The 27,606-nt window shown below is 41.4% G+C and overlaps 1 protein-coding gene across 2 annotated transcripts in view; it reads right to left on the bottom strand.

Annotated features, from left to right (window-relative positions):
• Positions 1 to 12,374: 12,374 nt before the first annotated feature.
• The window catches only part of TMEM200C (transmembrane protein 200C), a 142,978-nt gene continuing 127,746 nt past the window's right edge, over positions 12,375 to 27,606 (bottom strand). For both annotated transcript variants that reach the window (XM_077492488.1, XM_077492487.1), the window contains one exon: positions 12,375 to 14,240. In XM_077492488.1, coding sequence (XP_077348614.1) covers positions 12,561 to 14,204 — 1,644 coding nt within the window. In that variant the 5' untranslated portion in view covers positions 14,205 to 14,240 and the 3' untranslated portion in view covers positions 12,375 to 12,560. The remainder of the gene's footprint in view (positions 14,241 to 27,606) is intronic.

The following is a 27,606-nucleotide window of genomic DNA, read 5'->3' as shown; positions in this document are numbered from 1 at the left end:
CCAATCGCAGCGCCGGCAGCGAGGAGAGCCATAATTGGCCACAGGCATCCTGCCTGTGGCCAATCATAGCTCAGGCTGTGTAGTGCACGCCCCACACTATATAAGGCCGCCTTTGAGGCGGCCTCGTGTAGTGTGTTACTTAGCATCTGAAGCAGTGGGTGTTCTGTGTACCTTCAACACAGTACACACCAATCGTTTTTGGCTGATTTCCTATCTTGCTGCTGTGTAGTGGTTGTTGTCTGTGCCCTGACTGCAGTATACACCACTATATTCACCTCGCCTATATAGCTAGTGATCTAGCTTTAACCACTTAACAACTGCCCATTGCCAATTAACGGCTTCAGGGCGGTTGTTTAACTCTGAGAGGCCGTTAATTAACGGCCTCCCAGAATTCTGCTCTCGCGTGCCCCGAGGTGTGCGCACTCGAGAGCATCCGTGACCGCCGGGTCGCATCACGGATCACGGTAAACGGCCGCTCATAGCGGCCGTTTACCACGTGATTGCTCCGTCAAATGACGGAGTGATCACTTGGAAACAAACCGGCGTCATGTTATGACGCCGGTTCCTCCCTCCCCTCTGTACCGATCGGTACAGCGGAGGGGAAAGAGATCGGTGTCAGCAGCGATGTGGGCTGCATCTGCAGTGCCCACATCGCTGCTCACCGAATTTAACCCCTCAATTCCCTGCCAATACTCTGCAATACCAGTGCATACTCTGCAGTACCCTGCCATTACTCTGCAGTACCCCGCCATTACTCTGCAGTACCCCGCCATTACTCTGCAGTGCAGTACCCTGCCATTACTCTGCAGTACCCTGCCATTACTCTGCAGTACTCCCCATTACTCTGCAGTAACCCCCATTACTCTGCAGTAACCCCCATTACTCTGCAGTACCCCCCAATACTCTGCAGTACCCTGCCATTACTCTGCAGTACCCCCCATTACTCTGCAGTGCAGTACCCTGCCATTACTCTGCAGTAACCCCCATTACTCTGCAGTAACCCCCATTACTCTGCAGTACCCCCAATACTCTGCAGTACCCTGCCATTACTCTGCAGTACCCCCATTACTCTGCAGTAACCCCCATTACTCTGCAGTAACCCCCATTACTCTGCAGTACCCCCCAATACTCTGCAGTACCTGCCATTACTCTGCAGTACCCGCCATTACTCTGCAGTACCCCCAATACTCTGCAGTACCCTGCCATTACTCTGTAGTACCCCCCAATACTCTGCAGTACCCTGCTATTACTCTGTAGTACCCCGCCAATACCCCGCCAATACTCTGTAATACCCTGCCATAAATTGCCATACCCAGCCATACTCAGAGATACCCAGCCATACTCGGTGATACCCTGAAATACCCAGCCATAGACGCCCCCCACCCCTCACCGCCCTCCGGTGCTTCTACCAACTCGCCAGTACGATCAAAGCCAGAATCTTTTTTTTTATTTTTTATTTCAGGCTTCCCAGCCTAGAGGTGAGATGTGGGGTCATATTGACCCCCAGATTTCACTGTAAAGAGGACCTGTCACCCCATATTCCTATTACAAGGAATGTTTACATTTCTTGTAATAGGAATAAAAGTGATCAAAAATATATTTTTGGGGAAAAAAATGCCAAACTAAAATAAATAAAGTAAAATGAACAATAAAAAAATAAAATAAAAATTAAAGCGCCCATGTCCCCATGTGCTCGCATGTGCCACACATGTGAGGTATCGCCGAGAATGTTAGAGCGAGAGCAATAATTCTAGTCCTAGACCTCCTCTGCAACTCAAAACATGTAACCAGTAAAAAAAAAATTAAAGCGTCGCCTATGGGGATTTTTTAAGTAGCGACGTTTGGCGCCATTCCACGGGCATGTGCAATTTTGAAGAGTGACATGTTTGATATCTATTTACTCAGCATAACTTCATCTTTCACTAATGCGTTTAATATGCGTACAAGACCCAAATAGGCTGGTAATGGGCAGGGAGGGCTACCCATGCCATGTTTCTCAATGATTTTCAACCATATTGCAGGAACCAGATATAACATTAAAACCGCAAGCAGTTTTAAATGGTGTTATTTCCGTTTAATGTCATTTTGTGCAGGGACTGTTCTAAACACGGGAAACACGTGGCACTTCACAGGCATACTACAGACACCCCCCAGGCACCATATTTAAAGGAATATTTCACTTTTTTTTTTTCACTTTAATCGTCATTAAAATCAGTGCTCCCGCCAAAACGGCAGTTTTTAAAACTTTTTTTTGCAGTGACCCATGTCCCCTGAGGCAGGAGGCAGGTCCCCAAACCCTTTTTAGGACACTATCTTGCATATTAGCCGTTAAAATTAGCACTTTCCAATTCGAACGTTCGAGTCCCATAGACTTCAATGGGGTTCTAACGTTCGTATCGAACGCGGGGGTCGTTCGCAAGTTCTGGTGCGAACCGAACTGGGGGGTGTTCGGCTCATCCCTAATGTTTACTCTACTAATTTCTATCTATTTTGTAATGATTAATATTATTGCCTAGTTTATAGCTTTGAGTGAATTATATTAATGTGTATTTCACACACACATATATATATATATATATATATATATATATATATATATATATATATGGCGTTAACACAGTCGCTGACTTCCTTTCTGAGTTTGCTAATTGTTATAACAATAATTGTTTCTATTTAGCTATTTTTTTCTGCCACTATATGGTGAGGTTTTTTTGTTTACACATGGGGCTCTCTCACTCCCTGTTTTCATTGTTTAAATGGGTGGCCAGCAGTTAAAATGGTGTTGCCGCCTTGTTTCTATCATATTAGTCCCACGTCCAGTAATTAAGATATGCGCGATGACTCTGTCACCTGGGCAATCCCCAGGTGACGTCTGGTAGTGACATCATCATGTTTTTTTCCTCTCATGAGGTTGATGGACAAGTGAACCAGGAAGTGAAGCGAAGCCTCTGGAGATGCCGCGGTTCCTACCACACGATATACTGCTTTGTTGCCTACAGATGGCTTTTATAAGTGCCACACACTTATAGTATTAAATTCCGTTTTTTCTAAAGTACTGCACTATGGGAGCAATTATTTTTTAGATTTCCGAGTCTCAGTAGTAAGGATTAAGTTCCAGACACTATTAAGGGTCCTGGGGAGACCTATTTCACTGAGCTTGGTGAGACCATTATTCTAGTGGTCATGGAGAGCTGGTAAGCAGGTTACTTACTCACTTGGGTGCGGAACTGGATGCACAATGTGTGAAGAATTTTCACAATTCCCTCTCCTACAGCTTATCATCTATAAAGCAAGGATGGGTGTTGTCATTTCTCACCTATGGACTGACTCTGGTTTAGTCTTTATTTTTAGTCTCTTTTCAAGTGTAAATTTTGTAACTTTGTAATATCACTAGCGCTGCATCTATTTTGCATATCATTATTTAAAATATATGCAATGAGCTTGACATACTTCACTAATTTTCATGTCCATCCCAGAAAGGCTTAATAAAACTTTTGTTTTTAATCAATAAAATATTTTTTCAACTTTATCCTATTATTTTTGTTTATTGTGTGCTTTTAACTTTTATTTATGAGGAGATATTCAGGGGTATTTGAAATTGCCGTAATGACAGATTTTGGTAGTAGCTCTCTTAAGAATTGTCTGCACAGAATTCAGGCAAGCATTTGCGCCAGTCTCTGTAACATTACATTTCTATGTCAGTGACAAATTCTTAAATAATTACCACCAGTTCTCTGTTTAGCAAACTGTTGATAATTAAGATAAATAACGATGCTCATATTTGGGATATTATGTGTCATTGATCTAGCTGTAGATAAACCCAGTTCACCATAAAGTCTCAGTAACGTTTAATTGACACCACACAGCACTGGGTGTATTCTATTGGCCTCAGTAGCATGGATGTGTCTATTTCTGTACAGTGTTAAAGTAGAGTGGACCTGCTAGAGGACTAGTCTTTTACTTCCCCCATCAGATTTTGCTCATCCCTAGTAAAAAATGGATCAGACGTCCACTAAAGCAGTGTCCAATGTGGACACTCCATCCTCAGTGCAGACAGGGACAGATTCATATATACATGAATTGGTCACAAGCACCCACGTATTTTCGGTAGACAACCTTTATGAATTCCCCTGATTAACTTAAATAATTAATTTTTCACAAATACTTTCCATGGAATCTAAGGCAGCCATCTGTTGCACTCTAATAAAGACTCTTTTTTATGATTTTTGCTTTTTCTTTATCTGATCATCTTCTTTCTTGCTCTTCAATAACTTCTAAACATGTTCCCTTTTCCTTCAATTCTATATATCAGGTTTTTTTTTCCTCATATTGTTCATTCTCATATTTTCTGCATAGACTCCATATTGAACTTCTATTTCTGTTTATCTTGTCTTTTTTCCCTTTCTGAGAAATTTCTTCACTTTTCACCATAACTAAAATATTCCCTTCCCCATCACAGTCTTACATGTTTCACTGCTTTTGAGTCATTGTCAGGGATTAAATGTGCTCTGAGTGATTTTTAGTGCTCCTGTGACAACACACAATCAATCAAACAACAAAATGTGACTGGTGTTTAGAAAATACACCCTAATCCTGCTCTTACAGCATACCAAGTGCAGCTATTAACTCTGCTGATGCAGTGCACCTAGCATTTAACTTGTGTCTGTGTAAACTGTCAAGTGGTAGCAAGTTAGCTGACCCTAGAATAACAAAGGCTATATGCTGAGCACTAGTAAAGTCAGGGTATACATGAGAAACAAGTAGATAAATTGGAGGAGGATGAATAAACAAATAAAACTTGCTATATAAACCATGAAGTAGCATTTATTATTTGGCCATTGATAAAGCACACAGTCTAGATAAAAACACAGTCATGTGTGAATGGCACAGTCTAATTTAAAAGGTAAAAGCCCAAGTCTGGAGCCCACCCTGAAGATGGCCACTTGCAAATTAGACAGTGCATGACTGTGTGCTTTATCGATGGCCACATAATAAATGTTACTTCATGGTTTATATGGAAGCAAGTTTTATTTATTTATTCATCCTCCAATTTATCTACTTTTTTCTCACAGGTACCCTGACTTTACCTGTGTGTAGCATATAGCCTTTGTGTTTCTGTTTTGGGTATCTCCATTCCTCCAGTGAATTGCATGCAGCATAGGACTGGGTCAATAGGATGCATGTTACTACCACATATAACTGCTAGCTCATTCTATGGTTGAGTGCTTTGGGTCTGTTGCATTTTAACTTGACCCTAGACTAAGCAGATACATTGCACATAATTTCCCCTAATTTATGTACAACCCTCTTGGAGTTTGCTATAGACAATCCATCTATGGTTTGTCTGGTATCATTTAGAAAATGACACAACTTCCGGTTGCGGCCCCACATGGAGTAGCTGCATCGCTACTCAGCTCCTGCAGCTGGACCCTTAAACCAGCTTATAAAACCAGCCCAACCCTCCGCAACGGCCTGCAGCCACCTCGGGTAACCTTCTGCATTCTCATGGACCGAGTCGTAGAGAAATCCAGCCCATGCTAACATCCCTGATGGCATGGTCGGCCCAGCCACAAATTGAGACCCCAGTCTCGGTCTTGTCCGATACCATGGCGGGCACTCCAGAAATGGAAGTGAGTGGCTCCCTCCTCACAGCACCCCTCTCCCCCTTCACAACATGGGGAAAACAATACTGAGCTGATAGCCCAAGCAGTGGCTGCACTCCTGCACCCCATGATTGCTGCTTCAGTTGAAAAAGCAGTAAATTCGGGGATGACACCCATTAAAAAACAACTGGGGGAACACACCACCAGACTGAACGAGGTTGAAAGCTGCCTCTCCGACATGGAAGACGATCTATATCAAGCACAAGTGACAGAACAGGATTAAAGACAAAATGAACAAATATGTGCTCCCAAAAATTGGACCATTTGGAAGACAGGTCCAGAAGGAACCATCTACATTTTGTAGGAATCACAGAGCCCCTCCAAGCATCAGCTCTCACGGATTTCTGTGCCAGACACATCCCAGAAGCTATAGGCCTTCCTGGCCCATGCACAGTTGAACGGGCCACCCGCATGGGGGCTTTCACCGCAGAGCACAAAACTCCCCGCCTGATCATTGCAAAATATCTGAACTACTCGGGTAAAGCCTACATCTTGCAAAAATTCAGACAGTCCAGATCTCTTCAAATAGACGGAATGAAGGTTTTAATCCTTGCGGACTACTCCATTGAAGTCTCCAAAAAAAAGGAAATCCTTCCAATCCATCTGCTTGGAACTCCACCAGCTACAATTGAAATTTACTCTGGCTTTTCCCACAATTTTCCACCTCAAGGCCCCCAATGGGGATAAGCTCTCCTTCCAGGAGCCCTCTGAAGCAGAATCTTTCATGAGCAAGCTACACGCAGGCCCACACTTCAACTCCCCATCCAGGGCTGCCAGAACAACCACCCATTGGATCAAAGAAGCCCTAGGAAGGACTCCCCAAAACACTTCAGACCCTCCAGTCCTGATCTCTGTTCTACGCAACGCTGACTTTTTAAATGTATATACCCGCCCAATCGCCTCACGGGCACTTATGAGCATTCTTTCTAGGTCACCCAAGTCTGGGTTTCACCTACATTATTGGTACTCTCTGATATAGCCTCCATTAACTTGACAGGCCCTGATGTTATGTTTGATATTATGTTCTATATAGGTTTACATCCAACCTTATTAAGTCTTTTCTATACCTTAAGTGACTCCTTTGGTCCTACTGCATAAAGCCACCTCCCTCCCTATATACAACCTGAGTAATGCTGCGAGAGTTGCTGCTGCTCCTTTTGGGCGACCCTCCAATACAACACTTGGGTGAGTACTGGGAGCTGGCCTATACAGTTACTCCATGTGAAAAGAAGTGAAGACCACTCAATGTTTTGTATATTGTTTGTTCCCTATTTTTACCCCTCCAAATAACCTTTCATCTCTCCCACCTTTTTCTCACACCACCTATCCAACATCACACACTCCAGCACCAACACTCCCCCACCTGAAAGTTACATCGCTATGCATTAATGCACCAGCCCCTCCCTACAAGCCAGAACCCACTATAACCTTAATACCAGCCCAAATTCCTCAATGCATTCCTCCCCCATGAAAGTCACCTCTTGGAACGTGACAGAGCTTAGGTCCCCCAACAAGAGACCTAAAATCCTGCACCACCTTCAGAGGCTCAAAACTGACATTGCCCTCCTTCAGGAAACCCATTTGTCATCCCCAGATTTTCATTGCATGAGGAAACTCTGGGTAGGCACAGTCTTGGGATCCGACGCAGTTTGACGTAAAGCAGGGGTCCTCATCCTGATCCACAAAAACCTCCCCTGTGAAGGCATCTCCATAGGAAACAGTGATCTTGTGATATCTAATATGCGCCCAATAATCCCAGAAAACTATTCTTTAGCAAGCGTTCCACTAAACTACTTCACATCCCACATGTAGTTGGGGGCGATTTCAACACCATCATGCACCCAACAGATGACAGATCTACACCCAAACACCTCCACGAAACATCCACGACCTCTGACGTATCACAATTAGCATCCACAATGGACTCCTTCCACTTTCACGACATCTGGTGACTCTTCCACCCAGCAGACAGGGAATTCACCTTCTAATCCAACCCACAGAACGTCTTCACCAGAAAATAAAACAAAGTTTTTTTTTTTTTCATAAAAGTAAAACAAAATAGAGATACAGATTCTAACTAATTACAGGAATGGATGCAAGAGACAAACTGAACAATTTCCTCTACCCTCATTCTAAACTTGTACAAAGACCAAAGATCAGTTTGGTAGGGAGCAGTATGTTTCTACATAGTGGTAACAGTAATGTCAAGTGGAATCCCATGTTCATATATAGAACAGGCTTGCAGACCTCATTAAGACAGTACCTTGGTGAGAACTGAATTGACGACTTTAGGGGGAAGGTTAATTTATTATAAAGGTCCTTTCACTGAAAAAAAGACATGGGCTGGATTTCCAACATTTAGTTAATATTCGTTATATTGTAGAATAGGCTTGCTGTCCTCTGTGGTCTGTGCAGTGTTTATAGAAACCTGTTCCACAGCAGTTATAAAAACACCAATCTAGTCTTAAAGTGCTAGTAAACTTGGGCATGTTTAAAAAGAAAAACCCTGCAGGGTAGAGGCAATGTGTACTAGTATGCATCACATACTAGCATATTATGAAATACTTGCCTTAGAACGAAGCCCTCCAGCTGTGCGCTGTCACCGCTGACAGGGCTTCCATCTTCACCCAGTCTTCCTTCTGGGTTTGCGTGCTCCAGCCCCCTGACTGGCTGAGCCATGATGACGTCACTTCCATGCCTGAGTGTGGGAGTCACAGGCACGGCACATAGCTGTAATCGAATGGCACAGGTATTCTGTTCCTTCAGAGTGCATGTGCCGGTGACGTCACCGGCTATATGCTGTGTGAATATAACCTAAATACTACAAGTTTAGGAGATATTCACTCTACCTATAGGTAAGCCTTATTATAGGCTTACCTGTAGGTACAAGTGCAAAAAATACGTTTACTACCACTTAAAGCTGGGTCTAACTCAAACTAAATTCTCAGTAAGCCAAAACACAGCAGACCTATCAAATCATCTAATGCACAAAGACTACATCATCCATTACTTTTATACAGTGACAGCAGAACAGGAGGCACAAAACAGGAGACACTATTATTTGGAAATGCAGGTAGTAAATGAATGCTTGTAATGCAGCCAACATCTACATTGTTTGTACCATATGTATACTCATTTATGAATTATGAATTAACAATCAGTATACTTAAAATGCTGGTGCTATCTAAAGTAGTTATTTGACTTTAGAATGGCTGTTGGAGAGTTGAACACTTGCTAGCTTCTTACATCTCCCAGAGTCTATAATAAAGATGTTTCCCTGCAGTAGTCTGAGCCTCTAACTCACATTACATGGCCATAATGATGGTGTAATTTTTTAGGAGCTAGAGATCTCAATAATTTGTTGGGGAATGAGACCTGCGGATTGTGATTCAACAAGCCAAGAACCAATGAAAACTGAAATATATTAGACCTTTAAATGATGGATCACAAGTTGTATTAATATACTTTCTCTCGCATTAAAATTTCGACCAATGCTATTTAGAGTCAGGATTGGTACGCTAAATCTGCTAAATGATATTGGTCTTTGATAGGGTCAGGCTGTTCTTGTAAATTAGCACTGCCCTAGTATTTTTTTTCAGTAAATAAGACTTCATAAACAGTGCAGATAATTGGAAATAATGAGGATCTCAGAGAGCACGTACTTATTGTTGAAAAGTAAATCAAGAACTGAAATGGAAAGAATAGGAATGTGTTGTTTTTTAAAGTGTCTAAGATGGGGAGTCACAATTCTTGTTGAATGAATGCTGTGCTTTAAAAGAATAAACCATCCACATCTTGTTTTAGACACCCTATGGTGTCTATATTTACCTTATACCAACTACCAGTGCCCAACAATGTCATACAGGGCCAAAGGGCATGATGTTAAGTGTGCACCTTTTTATTATATTGGATATTGTTGACATTTACCTTTAGGGATTGGAGAGGTAGATTGAGGAACTAAAGATAAATGCCTAATATAGAAAAAAGAAAAAAGAACTTCCTAATGTATGTTATCTTATTTCAAGAATTCCTTTAAAAAAATGGCAGGATCATCAGTAATTTCTCATGCAATCAAGAAATAAAAAGAGAACAGGCCACATTAACAAATATCCACATGGACTCACAGATGGAATAATATATTTTGGGGTAACATACACTTTAAAGTGTATGTCATAGGCAAAATAAAAAACATCTGGTACATCTTTGCAAACCATACACACTTCCCTTTTTACAGAACAATTTTTGTAGATCCTGCCAGAAAAACAGTGTACTCTTACATTTTGTTGTTGGCTAACAACACTACTTTTTCTGAACTGGAATTTTAAATCTGACCCCCTTGTTGGCCTGTAGACCACCTCTCACTTATTGACATGAGGGGGGTGTTTTATAGTCCAGCAAATAACAACCCAGGCAGGGCTGACAACACTGCTTGGGATTCCAGTACAGCAGAGGCAGCATTATCAATTCATTAAAGAAAGTTAGGAGCTCACAGGATTTTTGGCAGGACCCTCAGGTACTTTTATGTAGTTGTGGAAAAAAAAACACATGGCAAATGTGCAAGGATTGCTGAAACGTGTGGAAGAATTTGTGTTTTTTTTTGCCTAGAAATGCACTTTAAATTGTAATTCCAGCCAAATACCAATTAAGGCTAAATCTACTCTCACCCCCATTCTAAAACTATTCTATTTACCCTGTAAAAGAAAATATGTGTATTCTTACCTATTCTGAAGCCGCTTGGCCTCAGTGTAGAGGAGAGACAGCCAACAATGGATGCCCCGTAGTAAGCCTATAGGTGATGTCACAATCCAGGCTCTGCAGCCATTGTCACTACCTCTCCTCTACACTGAAACCGGCGCTGGAACCCGATCATGTGACCGGACAAGAGAAACTTTAGAATAGGTAGGTATAAGCATTAGAATGGGGGTGGAAGTAGATTTAGCCTTAGTTAGAATTTGACTGGAATTCCACTTTAAGTCAGAAAATCGACTGAATTGGCCTTCAAACTGAATTCTAATTAAAAGCATAGCAAAGTAACCAGACGTAGATAGCTACTGGGACAGTTCCTATTTATGGCTGAAGCTTTTGAACATTATCCTCTATGTAACCCATATTACTTGTACAACATGAAATGGGCCAGGATGGGATACCTGACCTGCATATTCGGAAGCTGAGCAGATGGCATTCTGATTAACAAGGCTACTGTCACTAAGGAGATTTCAGTAGAAGTGTGGCTTGAACTAGAACATACAGCTCTGCCTGGATAAAACACAAAACCCCAAGTCTGTATCCAATTTGAACTGGATGCCTACAGTTAATGGTAACTATTCATAGTTTTTTCGCATTATGGTATAGAAACATGGTTTAAGAAATTCAATCAGATTAAAAGAATTGCAGTGTGCAGGTTTTTTTTTTTGTCATGAGGCACAACATTTTCATGAACTGCAGTCACCATTATATCTGTACAGTTTCAGGACCTAATTTTCTTAAAGAACCATAAATAATTTTCAACAAGGTTAGAAAACACAAGGGCACTGTAGTTTAGGCATGCTACAGTATTTTTCAAAAAGTAATAACATACTTAATAACATAACATATGATATGTAAAATAAAAAGGCTGCATATCTATTTTTGACGTACAAAAAAATTCACAGAACATGGACAAATGTTAATTATACTCTGATACATCACAACAGGGTAAATGGACCTCCTAAATACCAAGAAAGCACATCAGGCATCAAAATGCCATTTCTTATCAATTAAAATGAACATAGCTACAATTTTACCATAAATATAACTCACATATTGTCAAGCTGCGCAATAAGATAAAAAGTTTTAAAAGGAAACAGTAGTGTTTACTTTATTAATATTTAACAATACTTCTGTACCTTTTTAAATAAATTATTTATCTTTATTAATATTATTAGTATTAGCATTGTTATTAATAAAGAATCTTTATATTAGAAAACATCAAAAGGCTGACATTCTGACAAATGGGCCAGTGATGCAAATCTACATTGAATAAATATGAAATGTAGCAAAAATACATTTTATCATGCACTTCCATTTATAGAAATTAAATTCTATGGTAGCTAGCAAAAAGATTCCTAAATATACTATATATTCTGCATTTCAAGTCTGCTTGTTGTAAGCAAGATTGCATGCCATTTGTAAAATACTGCAAGAGGTAAAAAAAACAAAAAAACAAAAAAAACATAAACAAAAACAAAAAAATAACTAAAAATAACAAATATACATTTTGGTGCATGTGATATATTTGAATGTAAACATTTCTTTTTATTATTTTTTAATAATAATGATGCTTTCAGTCATTTAATAACCATAACATCCAATAAAAACAGCGTAATACAGAAATGTTTTAATTATTTGAAAAAAAAATTTCTAACAGTCCCACTTAAGCAAACTCAATTGATGTCCTTTGCCTTTAAAATGAATTTTAATATTCTGCCTTTTTAAACTTCGTTTGAATATTATGTTACTAAAGAAATGATAAAACCTCTAAAACAGTTTATTCAGAAAAATAAATCAGTTTATCACTATGTAGGCAGACTTGCTGCCTTAGCATTTCAGTAAGCCAAACTAAATCGCCATAACCGAGCAATTACTGACATGCCATCAGCAGGAAAAAATATCTACTGTAGCTAAAATGAAGTGCACAGTTACTGTTAAAAATAATCTGATGCATACTGAAAGTTAAAGATGGGCTAGTTCACTGTTTATTAATACAGTTTGGTTTCAGTCATACATACAGTTACAATCAGGTGTTGGTGATGGTTACCAATACATACTAAAACTGTTGACACTGCAGATCTTTGGATATTGGCAAGTTCCCTGTAATACAACATGTTCCAGAACTATGGACAAATCTCAAAGTGTGCTTTAAATACTTGTGTTATCTATATCATCGTCATTACCATTGTCATCAGACTTAGTGTGAGACCTGGAGAGCATCAACAGTTTTTCTTTATTAGTGTACTGCTTCTGTTCTACATGTTGTTCTGTGCTGGTATCGTCCGAGGGAATTTCAATGTCTATAGCCTCTGTTTCCTTACAGTCTTGAGTTTTATTGGCTGAGGTGTCTATAGACTCGAAGGAGGTTCCTGCCTCCTCAAGATGAATGTAGCCCTTATTGCTTGATTGGTCAGACCCTGAACTTTGGGAATCTCTTCTTATCAATGGTGCTGTAGTAAGAGAATCCAAAAGAACAGCAGGTTTTGTTTTGCCAAATGGAGAGCCTCTCACCAAAAGGCTACAGTCTAAATCTGTGCTACTTAATGACTGGCTACCCAATTCTGACAGTGGCCCAGGTGACATTGGTCTCCTGAAGTCAGGCAGACAGCTTGTGCTCTGGCGCCTTAAAGGTAATTTTCTATGAGTTTTGGGAATTTCCCAGTTTAAGTCTGCATGGCTAAAATTGGTCAAACTTAATTCAATCTCTCCCTTAGATACTTCTTTGGCACTTTTGTTCCCTTTCCCATGCTCTTCTTTCTTCTCCAAGAGACAGCTTTCTAACTTGACAATAGGCAGTGTAAAAGCACTGAGGGAATGACCGACAATTGAACACGCACTGTTCCTACCCCATTCTACATCAGGTGATTCAGACAAGGAATCTATATCCTCATCTCTCCCTGAAATTCTGTCAAATGGTAAAGCAGAGTTGGACCTCTCCCTGTAAATACTGTATACCTCCTCATTCATGTTTATTTGCTCAGTTGGGTGTCGATATACCTTAGGAGAAGACGTCCTTGTTTCCCTTAGATTAGGAGGAGAGAAGGAAATTGGTCCACCAAGAGCAGAATTCCAGGAGCTCTTGGCCAACATTGCCGCACCAAATGTGTCACCACCTTTTACATCCATGCTTCGAGATTGCACATAATTAACAAACCCATTTAAAGGAACTCCATCTTTAGATTTCATGCCATGAACATCAATCACTGTAGAGTAGAGATCCCTCAGGTTGATGATCTTTGTTTTCTTGTCTCTGTTTTCATGAAGAACTGCATTAGCACAAATAAACAGAAATATTCCAATGCCCATTATTAGAGGACCAAAAACTTTAAGATTATCCGAGTGCAAGTATCCAGAAAAAAACCCTGCAAGAAATCCAGGTGAAGTTTTTTGCTGAAGGCTTCTTGTTAAGTTTGTATCACTTACTTTGAAGGCATTCTGATTAGCTCCTTGACTGTTGTGATGGCTCCATGATTGGCTTGAATTTGCACTGATAGAATTTATATCTCCTGATGAAAGTTTGGCTTGATTTGTCCCTAGACTGCCATGATAAACAGAACTGCTTTTTGGCCAATATCCCATAACAGCCATGGCTATTCCAACCAAAAGTACCAAGATTCCACACAGGGCAATTAATCCAGAGACAGAGCAAAGTTTAAGTTTGCCTTTTACTACCACCACATCATTCTTGCGCTTCTTTTTTGCTTTCCGCTTTCTCTTTGGAGCTTGGCTTTGGGGTCTGAGAGGATCTTGTTTTCGTGCAGAGATCCTCAACAGACCTCCAGTGGCAATCATGCCGACCTCAAACTGCCACACAAGTCACTCCAGCTCCTGTGCATTTAAAAAGAGACAAAAAAAGACAAATTTAAAGGTTAAACATAATTTCCAAGTATGTTAAGTTGTCAATATTATGATGCTCTATAGAGGACAGTACATCTCAAGAGAATGTGTGATTTATGATCTAATGTGAAAGAATACCAACTGCTTTAAAGGCTTAAATATGTACTGATAAATCAATATGTTACTTTTTAATTCTCTGTGAAAATAAATGTTATGTTTTGGATATCCCATTACTTTTTATCTCTTTGATAATAGTCAACAGTACAAATAGGGATGGTGAAACTACGTAAACTTGACAAAGGTTCTGATCCTTCAACATTGATATTTAAAATAGAACAGATGTGTATCTATCACAGGGTGGTGTCTGTGGATACACGGATAAATAAAATGCCACGTCCTGGTTATCACTTTGTGAATGTAAATATTGACAAGGAAAAGGGGGAGTAAGGGGGAAAAATAAAAAATGAAAATAAAAGAACCTTCACATAAAAGACCTCAAAAGAAAAAAGGTGGGTTCAGTTGGACTTTTTAGGCATAAAGAAAGTTGTAGACACAACCAGTATATTCAAAAGGAATTATTTCTATTTATTTTTAAAACAGAAAATAAAAACAGAAAATAAAGAGTTCAATTTCCTTTTTACACACAAAAAGGAAATGTTTCCTCCTTGTAACTACACATTTAGGACCTAATTGACATCCTATCAAAAACAGTAAGATCCATTTCAAATTTCCAAAAAGGAAAAGACAAAATATGTATCTATATAAATATAGGATTAAGGATATCAACCATACAGTCATCAATTACATATATTTTTGGTGCTCTACATGTTTCGCGTCTGCGATGACGCTTTTTCAGGAGCTGATAACAGTGTTATTCCTTCATAGAGTGTGTCCCATATAGAGATAACAAAATTTCCGAAGGAGACTGGGGAAGTTGGTACGATTGATTACACAACCATTTCTCCACAAAGGGAAAAAGAGTAATTGTTGAGCAAAAATTTTTTATACAGGTATAGGTTTTGAGCTTAATCACCTAAAAGGTTTATTGGGCTCATAAGGTTTCAAATCTTCAGTGTTTAATAAATATTCTTGAGACGTAAGTAAAAGGAGGTAGGGTCGGTGATGGAAACTGTTTAGTATCCCCTAAGCTTAAGGTGCAATGAAAACGGACCAAGTTCCCACTGGGTAAAGAAGGAAGGTAAGAGGGGGAATCAAAAAGGCAGACTATTCAGCTCATTCACCCCTATCATATTGTTTGTTGTGTACAAGATGGCCGCCCTGTTTTTATTTTCTGTTTTAAAAATAAATAGAAATAATTCCTTTTGAATATACTGGTTGTGTCTACAACTTTCTTCATGCCTAAAAAGTCCAACTGAACCCACATTTTTTCTTTTGAGGTCTTTTATGTGAAGGTTCTTTTATTTTCATTTTTTATTTTTCCCCCTTACTCCCCCTTTTCCTTGTCAATATTTACATTCACAAAGTGATCCTTCAACATGTTATGCAAGAAAAAAAGGTTTGGGCTATACATACACTTTATTTGTTTAACATAGGAAAAAGTCAGTGCTGCATTAATAGCTTATTAAAAATGAAAGATGAACTCCCAGAGGATGCTGGGACTGTGACATCATAAGGGGACGGGTCATCATGTGACATCACCCGGCGACCCCGCCCATTGTCCCTATATAAGTTGCCGCACAACGCGTCCCTGTCATTGCGGCTAGTGAGAGCGTTGATTCAACATCTGAAGGAAGAAGAGGAGAAGAAGAGAAGGCAGAGACAGCGGCGACAGAAGACTGGGCCACCACTAGTAAAAGAGCTGGAAGAAGAAAGCGGAGGCCCGGCATGAAGAACCGAAGAGGGGGACAAGACCCCCGAAGTCGGAAGAAGAGGCGGCGGTGACAGAAGACCGGGCCACCGCTAGTAAAGGAGCTGGGAGAAGAAAGCGGAGGCCAGGCAAGAAGAACCGAAGAGGGGGACAAGACCCCCGAAGTCGGAAGAAGACCCTCAAAGTCGGAAGACCCCCGGGCGGTGGCGGCAACGAAGAAGAAAGTCGGGCTCCTCCGCTAGTAAAAGAGCTAGCAGAAGATAGCGGAGAAGTCCGGCGAGAAGACCCCCCCAAGATGGAAGACCACCGAAGCTGTGCAATAAATTATTTTAAAACCTTGTGTTGTGTTTTATTTACACTTTTTCACCAGGTGAATGGGTAGGGGTACATTGTACCCCATATTCATTCACATAGGGTGGGGGGCCGGTATCTGGGGGCCCCCTTATTAAAGGGGGCTCCCGGATTCCCATAAGCCCCCTGCCCGCAGACCCCGACAACCAATGGCCAGGGTTGTCAGGAAGAGGCCCTCATCAACATGGGGAAAGGTGCTTTGGGGTGGGAGGCCGCAGGGCCCCCCTTCCCCAAAGCACCCCCCCATGTTGAGGGCACGTGGCCTGGTATGGCTCAGGGGGGGCACTCGCTCGTCCCCACCCCCTTTCCTGACCGGCCGGGCTGCGTGCTCGGATAAGGGTGTGATATGGACCTTGGGGGGGACCCCCATGCCACAAGCACAGTCCCGTCAAGCCCATAGTGCTCTTTCTGCTGCAGCTGCCATTCCTAATTGGGAACCCACCACTTCTGAAGCACCCGTATTTCCCCCATTCACTGACCAACCCGGAATTCAGGTGGAAACAGTTGATTTTATGTCACTTGATTTTTGTTCGCTGTTTTTCACGGAAGATCTCTATAGATCTATTATGGATCAAATCAATTTGTATGCTGGTCAATTCATCGCTGCTAATCCCCAGTTGACCCGTGTCAGAGATTGGAGAACTATTAAGGTCTCTGAATGTAAGACGTCCTGAGCCTATCCCTCCTCATGGGCATAACTAAAATGAGTTGCGGTCATATTGGTCCATTGACCCAATTCATCATATGCCCGTGTTCTCTGCCTCCATGACCAGGGCATGATACGAGTGGTTCTTGCGGTTCGTGCACTTTAATGATGATGAACTCTGTCGTCCTCGGGTGACCCTGGATTTGATCGGCTCTACAAAATTTGGCCCCTCGTAAACCACTTTGCCAGTTTGCAGCCTTGTTTTCCCCTTGATCAAGTTTTCTGTGTTGATGAGTCCCTGATTAAGTTTTCTGGCCGCTTGTCTATCAAACAGTATTTTTCCAGCAAGAGTGCTAGATATGGGGTCAAGATTTAATAAGCCCTGTGACAGGGCAACGGGCTATACATATAGTTTTATGGTTTACGAGGGAAAAGATAGTCCGTAGAGCCAGAGAACTACCCACACTACATAGGGAGCGCTGGTAAGATTGTGTGTGACTTGGTGCCAAGATGAAAACATCTAACCATGGCATGTGTGAGCAATATATCATTTAGTGACAATTTTGTGTAATTTATTTTTTGTCATTTTTCAATCACTTGTGACAAAAAAATGAAATATTCAATGGGTTCAACACAAGCCTCTCAGCAATTTCCTTGGGGTGTCTACTTTCCAAAATTGGGTCATTTGGACGGAGGGGTTGTACTGCCCTGCCATTTTAGCACCTCAAGAATTGAGATAGGCATTTATAAACTAAAAGCTGCCTAAATTCCAGAAAATGCACCATAGTTTGTAGATGCTATAACTTTTGTGCAAGACAATAAATGGGTGGCACAGTGGTGTAGTGGTTAGCACTCTCACCTAGCATTAAAAAGGGTTGCTGGTTCAAATCCCAACCACGATACTACCTGCCTGGAGTTTGCATGTTCTCCTTGTGCGTAGGCTTCCTCCGCATACTCCGGTTTCCTCCCACAATCCAAAGACATGCTGGTAGGTTAATTGGTTTCTGTCCAAAATTGGCCCTAGTATATGAATGGGGGCATTGGATTGTGGGCTCCTTCAGGGTAGGGACCAATGTGAATGTGTGCAATGTACAGGGATAGGGACAACTGTAGACACTCACTCAGGTTGAACCGGATGGACTGGTGTCTTTATTCAACCTTACTAACTATGTAAATATACATTTATTGAATTTTTTTTACCAAAGACATGTGGCTGAATACATTTTGGCCTAAATGTATGACTGAAATTGAGTTTACTGAGTTTTTCTTATAACAAAAATGAGAAAATATCATTTTTTTCAAAATTTTTGGTCTTTTCCCATTTATATTGCAAAAAATAAAAATCGCAGAGGCAATCAAATATCATCAAAAGAAAGCTCTATTTGTTGGAAAAAAGGACGCAAATTTTGTTTGGGTACAACACTGAATGACCGTGCAATTACCAGTTAAAACAGTGCAGTGCCCCATTGTAAAATGTGTTCTGGTCATTGAGCAGCCTAATCTTCCAGGGCTGAAGTACTTTTTTTTTTTGCATTGTAGTGTAAATATGAGATCTGAGGTCTTTTTGACCCCAGATCTTATATTCAAGAGGTTCTGTCATACTTTTTTTCTATTACAAGGGATGTTTACATTCCTTGTAATAGGAATAAAAGCGACCCTTTTTTCTAAAGAACAGTTTAAAAATAAAAGGTAAAATAAATAATAATAATAAAAAAAATTGTTAAACGCGACCAGTCCCGCCGACCTCGCATGCAGAAGCGAACGCATATGTGAGCAGCACCCGTATATGAAAACAGTGTGAGGTATCGCCACGATCGTTAGAGCGAGCACAATAATTCTAGACCTCCTCTGTAACTCAAAACATGTAACCTGTAGAATTTTTTAAACATCGCCTATGGAGATTTTTAAGGGTAAATATTTGTTGCCATTACACGAGCAGGCACAAGTTTGAAGTGTGATTTGTTGGGTATCAATTTACTCAGCGTAACATTATCCTTACTGTTGTCTTATTTATTAACTCAAAAAAATTTATTTTTCCAAAAAAGTGTGCTTATAAGACCACTGTGAAAATACGGTGTGACAGAAAGTATTGAAATGACCGCCATTTTTTGAATGTAGTATCTGATATCCATCTCCTAAATTTTGACCATCCTACAACAGTAGCTTGGATCAGTCTGCATTACTTAGCTTTCACTGCAAGAGGAGAAAGCAGTTATGGCACCTCCAATGAAAGCCCAATGGAGCATTGATTTCTATTGCATTAACAAACATTTCTCCTAAGCTGATAAAAGTTGAAAGGTGCTGAATGCTCCAGGCAACCAGAATAGGCTAACCATTAGAATGCTGGGCATCAAAGAGAAAAGGAAACCTTTAAGCTGGCATTATTTTTCAGGGTTGGTATGAAGTCACTCACTTAGATTTAGGGCTGAAAATAACAATTATTTTCATAATCCATTAGTTGGCCGATTTATTGTTTTGATTAATCGATTCATCGGATAAAACCTCAAAAAATGTGTGGTGTATAATTTAGTTAATATGCAAAATAGGGCATGGCCTGACGCAGCATGGAGTAGGACCTGCAGGCCAGGAGCTCCGTTCATTAATCCTGGATTAATATTATCCTCCACTCCAATCATCCTCCCATTCCAGCTGGCTGCCTGCCTGAGGACCCTCTTCATACCCTACGTTGTTTCGGCCGTCCGGCGGGCCGATTGGAGTGGCGATTTTGTGTTCGGCGGCCGCACTCACTCAGGCAAGTCCCCGGCTTCGGCCTATGCACGGAGGTCCGCGGCCATCTTAGTACACCCCTCGTCCGAAACGGCGCTGGGTCCTGTGCATGCTGCCCTGCTCCCAGCCGGCCTGGCCCCATATAGCGCACAGCATCTCCTGCAGTCACCCAGCGGCCCGGGCGGAGCGTTGATTCTCCCGCACGGAGGCCGAATTTAGGCAAGTCCCTGGCTTCGGCCTATGCAAGGAGGTCTGCGGCCATCTTGGGACACCCTGCCTCCAATTCATTGCTGGGCCCGGTGCCTGATACATTCCTCTAATCCTGCCTGACCCCTAGTCGCCCAGCAGCCAATGTGAAGTGGTGGGCCTCCCACACGGCAGCCGCACTCAGACAGGTCTGTGGATTCGGCCTGCACACGGAGGTCTGCGGCCATTTTGGTACACCCGTTTCTCAAACCAGCACTGGGCCCTGGACCTGTCATCCTTTTCAAGTTTTGTCTAGCCTATTCTGACTGTCTCAGCTTGCTATCTTTATGTCCAATATTATGTCCCCTCCAAAGAGCCAAAAATCCGCCGCGGCAAAGCTCGCACAGTACCGCCGGAATGAGGGAGAGGAGGCTGAGGGGGATGGCGGCACTGAGAAGACGGGGGGAGAGCGCGGGCAGGGAGACACGGCTAAACTACTAGAAGCGATCACACTTTGCAGGACATCCCTCACTGCCCAGATGGAGGAGGTCAAGATGGACATATCTTTGATTAGGCAGGATTTCCAGAAAATCCGCGAAAGGGTCACAGAGACAGAAACCCGCTAGATCTGAACACATGCAGAGGCAGATTAACCAGTTGCTCGCCAAGCAAGACGATATGGAAAATCGCCTGAAAAGGTGCAACCTCCGCTTCATCGGTCTCCCGGAGGGAGCGGAAGGTAAAGACCCGACAGCATTCCTGGAACAACTACTGATAACCACATACGGTCGGGAGTCCTTCTCCCCCATGCTGGTGGTGGAGAGGGCTCATAGGATGCCGGCTAAACCTCCTCCACAGGGGGCTCCCCCCCGTACCTTTATTGCAAAACTTTTAAACTATAAAGATCGGGATGCTGCACTGAGGCTGGCAAGAGAGAAGGGTAACATCCCAGTAGGAAACATCAAAGTGGCAATATTTCCTGACTTCTCGGCCGAGATACAGAAACGCCGGCAGAGCTTCATGGAGGCCAAACGCAGACTGCGCGACTGTCATCTGAAGTACTCAATGCTTTTCCCTGCACGCCTGAGGGTGGAACATGATGGCCGCGTCTCATTCTTTGAGGATCCCGGAGAGGTCGTCTCCTGGCTGGATCGCAGATCTGCACATGGCAGGAGAGACTGACTTCGCACCAGGTGAGCCATGCGGCGTGATGTTCTTGTCTTATGTCTTCACCACTACTTGATCTATCTTAGCTACCCTTGCTGGGTTACCACCTGGACCCACACCACATAGACTATCAGTCCCCTGTGGATATTCCGGGCCGGGGAGGCAGTTGGAACTCTATACTTCCGCGGACCCTTACCATCACATCTGCTGTTATACAATCCTATCTGCAACATCAAGGGTACTGGATTAAAAATCACCCCCTTATTTTATTATGTTCCCACCCCCTTTTTTTTTTTTCCTCACTTTTTCATCCTGGATATTTGGAGTGGACTCACTACATCTCATTGCCCCTCTCATGGGGGTCTTTTTCATACCCCTGCACTTATCTGCCACACGGAGCTGCAGAGGTGTGCTGGTCCTACAGGTCGCCTGCATAGTGCAGTGAATTTATGCCCCGCTATCCACTGGGAATCATGACTATGCAGATGAACGGAGGAACTGGGTCTTACTGCCTTTTTTTTACACTAACCTACGGGGGCGCATAACTAGGCCCCATCCCTTTCCTTCTCGGTGGTGGCTGACTCGGAGCCACTACTTGACCCAGTGGCTGAAATTGTTCCTCATTTTCTCCTTACATGTGAAGTTACTGTTTGTCCCAGATGGTAGTTCAGAATTGTTCAGGGATCATGCCTACACAAGTTGGGGTGGGTGTAAGGCGGGGAGGGGGGAGGGGATTGTTAAGCTGTTATATTTACAATTTTCAAGTGTGCATACAAGCTATCAGAAACCGATTATGGGAACATGTATATATGCTGCAAGGGGGCCTTATACGGTGTTTAGAGTACCTCAGTTTTATTACAAACTATATTCTTCGCTAGACCTCAGGATGTATGTTTCACTGAGGCGAGGTGGTGTCCCCTGTACAGCGCCATGGCAACTATAAAATTTCTAACTTGGAATGTGAGGTGCCTGCGTGAGAAAATTAAGCGCTCGGCCACCCTTACATTCCTCAAAAAGCAACGTGCAGACGTTGTGGCGCTGGTCGAGACACATGTCGAGGGCAGGCTCCAAATGGCCCTTCGCCGCCCTTGGGTTGGATGGGCATACCACTCCACCCACACGACTCACGCTCGGGGTGTCTCAGTAATATGCAAAATAAAAAAAAGACAATTTTTCTTACATATCTTAATGCAGTGGTAAATATAAATAACCAGCTATTATGGTTGGGGAGCAAAATATCTATTCACTCTCAACCCTACCCCCACACACACACAATCTTAATCCGGTATTTCCACGATTCATGTAACAAGTGTAACAAATGCAGAGCAGTTCCCTGCTCACAGCTGTAAAAAACAAAAAAACAGATAAAAAAAACATTGTATCTTGCTGTTCATTTACAGATCAAAGGGATGAACTCAGTTTAGATAAAGTCAGTTTAAAGCAACCTTGTCAAGTAAAAAACTGTTTTTCTTTTTTTGTTTTCTATTAAATTGTTCCTCTGTGTAACCCCTTATTTACCCTTTTTTCTCTCTAATCAGCCTCATTAACTCCTTATTTCCCCTCTCCATTTAATTATTTTCCTGCTAATTTTCTTTTTTTTTTACTTCTATTTTATAAACTATCAATAATTTAAAAAACTATTTTTGTTTGCTTTGTTCATTAATATTTTTACACCTTTATCATATATATACAGGTTTCACATTGAAAAAAGCACAAAATTAAAAGAAAAAATACATTTACTTAATTTTAAAATAAATTTTCAAGGCTTTGTACCATTGATGACAGCTGAAGTGTAAAGAAAAATGTTGAGGTAGGTATCAGTTGATATCTGTGAGTACTATAAAAAAAAAAGACCTTAATATAACTTAATGGTATTTTTATTTTATTTCTTTACACATTACATTATTTTTCATTACATTTCTTTAAATTTGGTTGAAGCAAAGAGTATTATGTCTTATTTTATAACCATTTTGTTTGATAACCTAATGTTCAGGGGTTGTAACTCTTTAAAATAAAGTTCTTCAGAATTGTAAGAAAATTGTGATCTTTATTCTAAGCAAAACAAATTTGATTCTCATTTAATCCAGGATTGTGCAGCTGTAATATACATAGTTTTCATAATTTTGGCTCTGTATGCAATCAGAATAAAATTAAAACAATCCAAATGAATTTGAAGTGCAAACTTTCAGCTTTAATTCAAGGGATTGAACATAAATATCAAGTACACATTTTTACAAACTGCAACTTTTTTATACACAGTCACCCCATTTTCAGGGGCTCAAATGTAGTTGGACAAATACATATACTCCTAAATAAAAAGTTAATTTTTTATATTTAGTTAAGAATCTTTTACTGGCAATGACTGCCTGAAGTCTGGAACCTATGGGCATTACCATAGACTGGGTTTCTTCCTTTCTGATGCTTTGCCAGGCTCTAACTGCAGCTCTCTTCAGTTGTTCTTTGTTTCTGGGTCTTTCTGCCTTTAGTTTTGTCTTCAGCAAGAGAAATGCATGCTCAATTGGGTTGAGGTGAGGTGACTGACTCGGCCATTGCAGAATATTCCACTTCTTTTCCTTCAAAAGCTCCTGGTTTGCTTTTGCAGTGTGTTTTGGATCATTGTCTATCTGTACTGTGAAGCACTGTCCAATCAGCTTTGCTGCATTTGGCTGAATCTGGGCTGACAGTATATCTCTAAAGACTGCAGTCTTTCTTTAAACACTATCTCCAGCTGCTTGTCTTCTGTCACGTCACAAATAAACAACAATGACCCAGTGCCACTCGAAGCCATGTATGCCCATACTATCACACTATCACTATCATGTTTTACAGATTATGTGTGCTTTAGATCATTAACTGTTCCAAGCCTACTCCACACTTTATTCTACCTGTCATTCTGGTACAGATTCATCTTAGTTTCATCCGTCCAAAGAATGCTTTTCCAGAACTGGTCTGGCTTTTTTAGATTTTTTTTGGCAAAGTCTAATCTGGCTTTTCTATTCCTCAGGCTTATCCTGCACCTTGTGGTGAACCCACTGCATTTGCTCTCATGAAGTGTTCTCTTGATTGTAGACCTTGACAATGATACACCTACCTCCTGGAGAGTGTCCATCACTTGTCTGGATGTTGTGAATGGGTTTTTCTTTACCAGAGAGAATCCTGTAATCATCCACCACTGTAGTCTTCCATGGACGTCCAGGCCTTTTGATGTTGCTGAGCACCCTAGTATGTTCTTCATTCCTCAAAATTTTTCAAACTGTTCATTTTGCCACTTCCAAAGTTACTGCTATCTCTCTGATGGATTTGTTTCATTTTTGAAGCCTTACAATGGCCTGTTTCACTTGCTTGGACAGCTCTTTTGAATGCATGATTTAGGTTCAAAGCAATAGATTTCAAATGCAAATACCACACATAGAATTAACTCCAGACCTTTTACCTGGTTAATTGATGAAGAAATAAGGAAGGAGTAACCCACACCTGGCCATGCAACAGCTTTTGATTCAATTGTCCAATTACTTTTGGCCCCTTGAAAAAGGAGGGCTGGCTATTCTTAAGAGCTATATTTCCTAAACCATTCCTCCGATTTGGATGTACATACCCTCAAATTAAACCCGAGAGTGTGCCCTTTCACCACATATCCATTATATAACTATAGCTTGAATATGTTTGGGTAAATATCTTAAAAAATCTACAATTATGCCTGTGCCAAAATATATATGGACCTAACTGTGTATATATATATACACACACACACACACACACACACACACACACACACACACACACACACACACACACTATTAGAGGTTGAACCTGGTACATATCATTAGACTTAGAGATCAAAGTTTTTATTTAACCACTTGACCTCCGGGAGATTTATCCCCTTCATGACCAGACCATATTTTGCAATTCGTCACTGTGTTATTTTAACTGAGAATTATGCGGTCATGCAAAACTGTACCCAAACAAAATTGATTTGCACCTTCCAGCACACTAGGAGTTAACACGGTGGAATATGCAAAGAGGAAGCCAGGGAAATGTCAGCATGGAGCGTGTACTAGGTGTAAGTAGAGTACAAACACATTTGTACTCTACTTACTGTTGTTAAAATGACTGTGTTTTAATAAATCCTGTGTTACAATGAATGAAGCGCCCTGCTGTATGTGCTTTTTAAAAAAATGTGTAACTTCATACCGAATTTCACAGTACAATATATGCTGCCCTGCCCGGCCCGGCTCTCTCCTCTCATGTCTCATGCCTCTCCTGAGTCCTGATGTCAGTGGGGAATTTTCAACCCCGTCCGCTGACTGTAGCTATCAGATCAGAAGAGAGGCTGGGCTGAGAATTCCCGCTGACCTTAGGACTCAGGAGAGACATGAGATGAGAGAGGCGGGCCGGGCCGGCAGGGCAGTCACACGAGCGGGATGTATTGTACTGTGAAATTCGGTATGAAGTTCCATATTTTTATTTAAATGACATACAGCGAGACACTTCATTCATTGTAACATGGGATTTATTAAAACACAGTAATTTTACCAATACGCTCAGAGCGCTCTCCCGGGAGGGGCGAGGCAAGTCAGGATGATGTCACCTGACAATCGTTTTTCTGGTCGTATGCATCGATGCCGCATTGGGGACACCCGAATCGCAATGCAGCGATTAATTTCAGCACCCCTAATGGCCAGCATAGGACCTTTAGTAGCAGCAGCATGCCTTTTTTTTTAATCACCTGCCATAAAGGGGTTAAAAACACAAACTAGCCCTTTATAGTACAAAAACAGCAGATAATCACTACTATAAGGGAGTACTTTTAGTGAAAAGTAATTATATATATATATATATATATATATATATATATAAATTATATCATGTATATACAATAATTAATATACAGTGGTGTGAAAAAGTGTTTGCCCCCTTCCTCATTTCCTGTTCCTTTGCATGTTTGTCACACTTAAGTGTTTCGGAACATCAAACCAATTTAAACAATAGTCAAGGACAACACAAGTAAACACAAAATGCAATTTGTAAATGAAGGTGTTTATTATTAAAGGTGAAAAAAAATCCAAACCATCATGGCCCTGTGTGAAAAAGTGATTGCCCCCTAAACCTAATAACTGGTTGGGCCACCCTTAGCAGCAACAACTGCAACCAAGCGTTTGCGATAACGTGCAATGAGGCTTTTACAGCGTCCTGGAGGAATTTTGGCCCACTCATCTTTGCAGAATTGTCCTAATTCAGTTACATTAGAGGGTTTTCGAGCATGAACGGCCTTTTTAAGGTCATACCACAACATCTCAATAGGATTCAGGTCAGGACTTTGGCTAGGCCACTCCAAAGTCTTCATTTTGTTTTTCTTCAGCCATTCGGTGGTGGACTTTCTGGTGTGTTTAGGATCATTGTCCTGCTGCAGAACCCAAGTTCGTTTCAGCTTGAGTACACGAACAGATGGTCGGACATTCTCCTTCAGGATCTCTTGGTAGACAGCAGAATTCATAGTTCCTTTTATCATGGCAAGTCTTCCAGGTCCTGAAGCAGCAAAACAGCCCCAGACCATCACACTACCACCACCATATTTTACTGTTGGTATAATGTTCTTTTTATGAAATGCAGTGTTCCTTCTACGCCAGATATACTTGGACACACACCTTCCAAAGAGTTCCACTTTTGTCTCATCGGTCCACAGAATGTTGTCCCAAAAGTCTTGGGGATCATCAAGATGTGTTGTGGAGAAATTGAGACGAGCTTTGATGTTCTTTTTGCTCAGCAGTGGTTTTCTCCTTGGAACTCTGCCATGCAGGCCATTTTTGCCCAGTCTTTTCCTGATGGTGGAGGCATGAACGCTGACCTTAACTGAGGCAAGTGAGGCCTGCAGTTCCTTGGACGTTGTTGTGGGGTCTTTTGTGACCTCTTGGATGAGTCGTCGCTGCGCTCTTGGGGTAATTTTGGGCGGCCGGCCACTCCTGGGAAGGTTCACCACTGTTCCATGTCTTCGCCATTTGTGGATAATGGCTCTCACTGTGGTTCGCTGGATTCCCAAAGCTTTGGAAATGGCTTTATAACCCTTTCCAGACTGATAGATCTCAATTACTTTCTTTCTCAATTGTTCCTGAATTTCTTTGGGTCTCGGCATGATGTGTAGCTTTTAAGGATCTTCTGGTGGACCTTACTGTGTCAAGCAGCTCCTATTTAAGTGATGCCTTGATTGTGAACAGGTGTGGCAATAATCAGGCCTGGGTGTGGCTAGAGAAATTGAACTCAGGTGTGGACAACCACAGTTATAGTATGTTTTAACAAGGGGGGCAATCACTTTTTCACACAGGGCCATGATGGTTTGGATTTTTTTTCACCTTTAATAATAAACACCTTCATTTACAAATTGCATTTTGTGTTTACTTGTGTTGTCCTTGACTATTGTTTAAATTGGTTTGATGTTCCGAAACACTTAAGTGTGA

The sequence above is a fragment of the Lithobates pipiens genome, unplaced genomic scaffold (assembly GCF_037356315.1).
Source record: "Lithobates pipiens isolate NorthernLeopardFrog02 unplaced genomic scaffold, aLitPip1_a1.2 Scaffold_19, whole genome shotgun sequence".
Lineage (NCBI taxonomy): Eukaryota > Metazoa > Chordata > Amphibia > Anura > Ranidae > Lithobates > Lithobates pipiens.
This window is presented reverse-complemented; position numbering and strand designations above follow the sequence as displayed.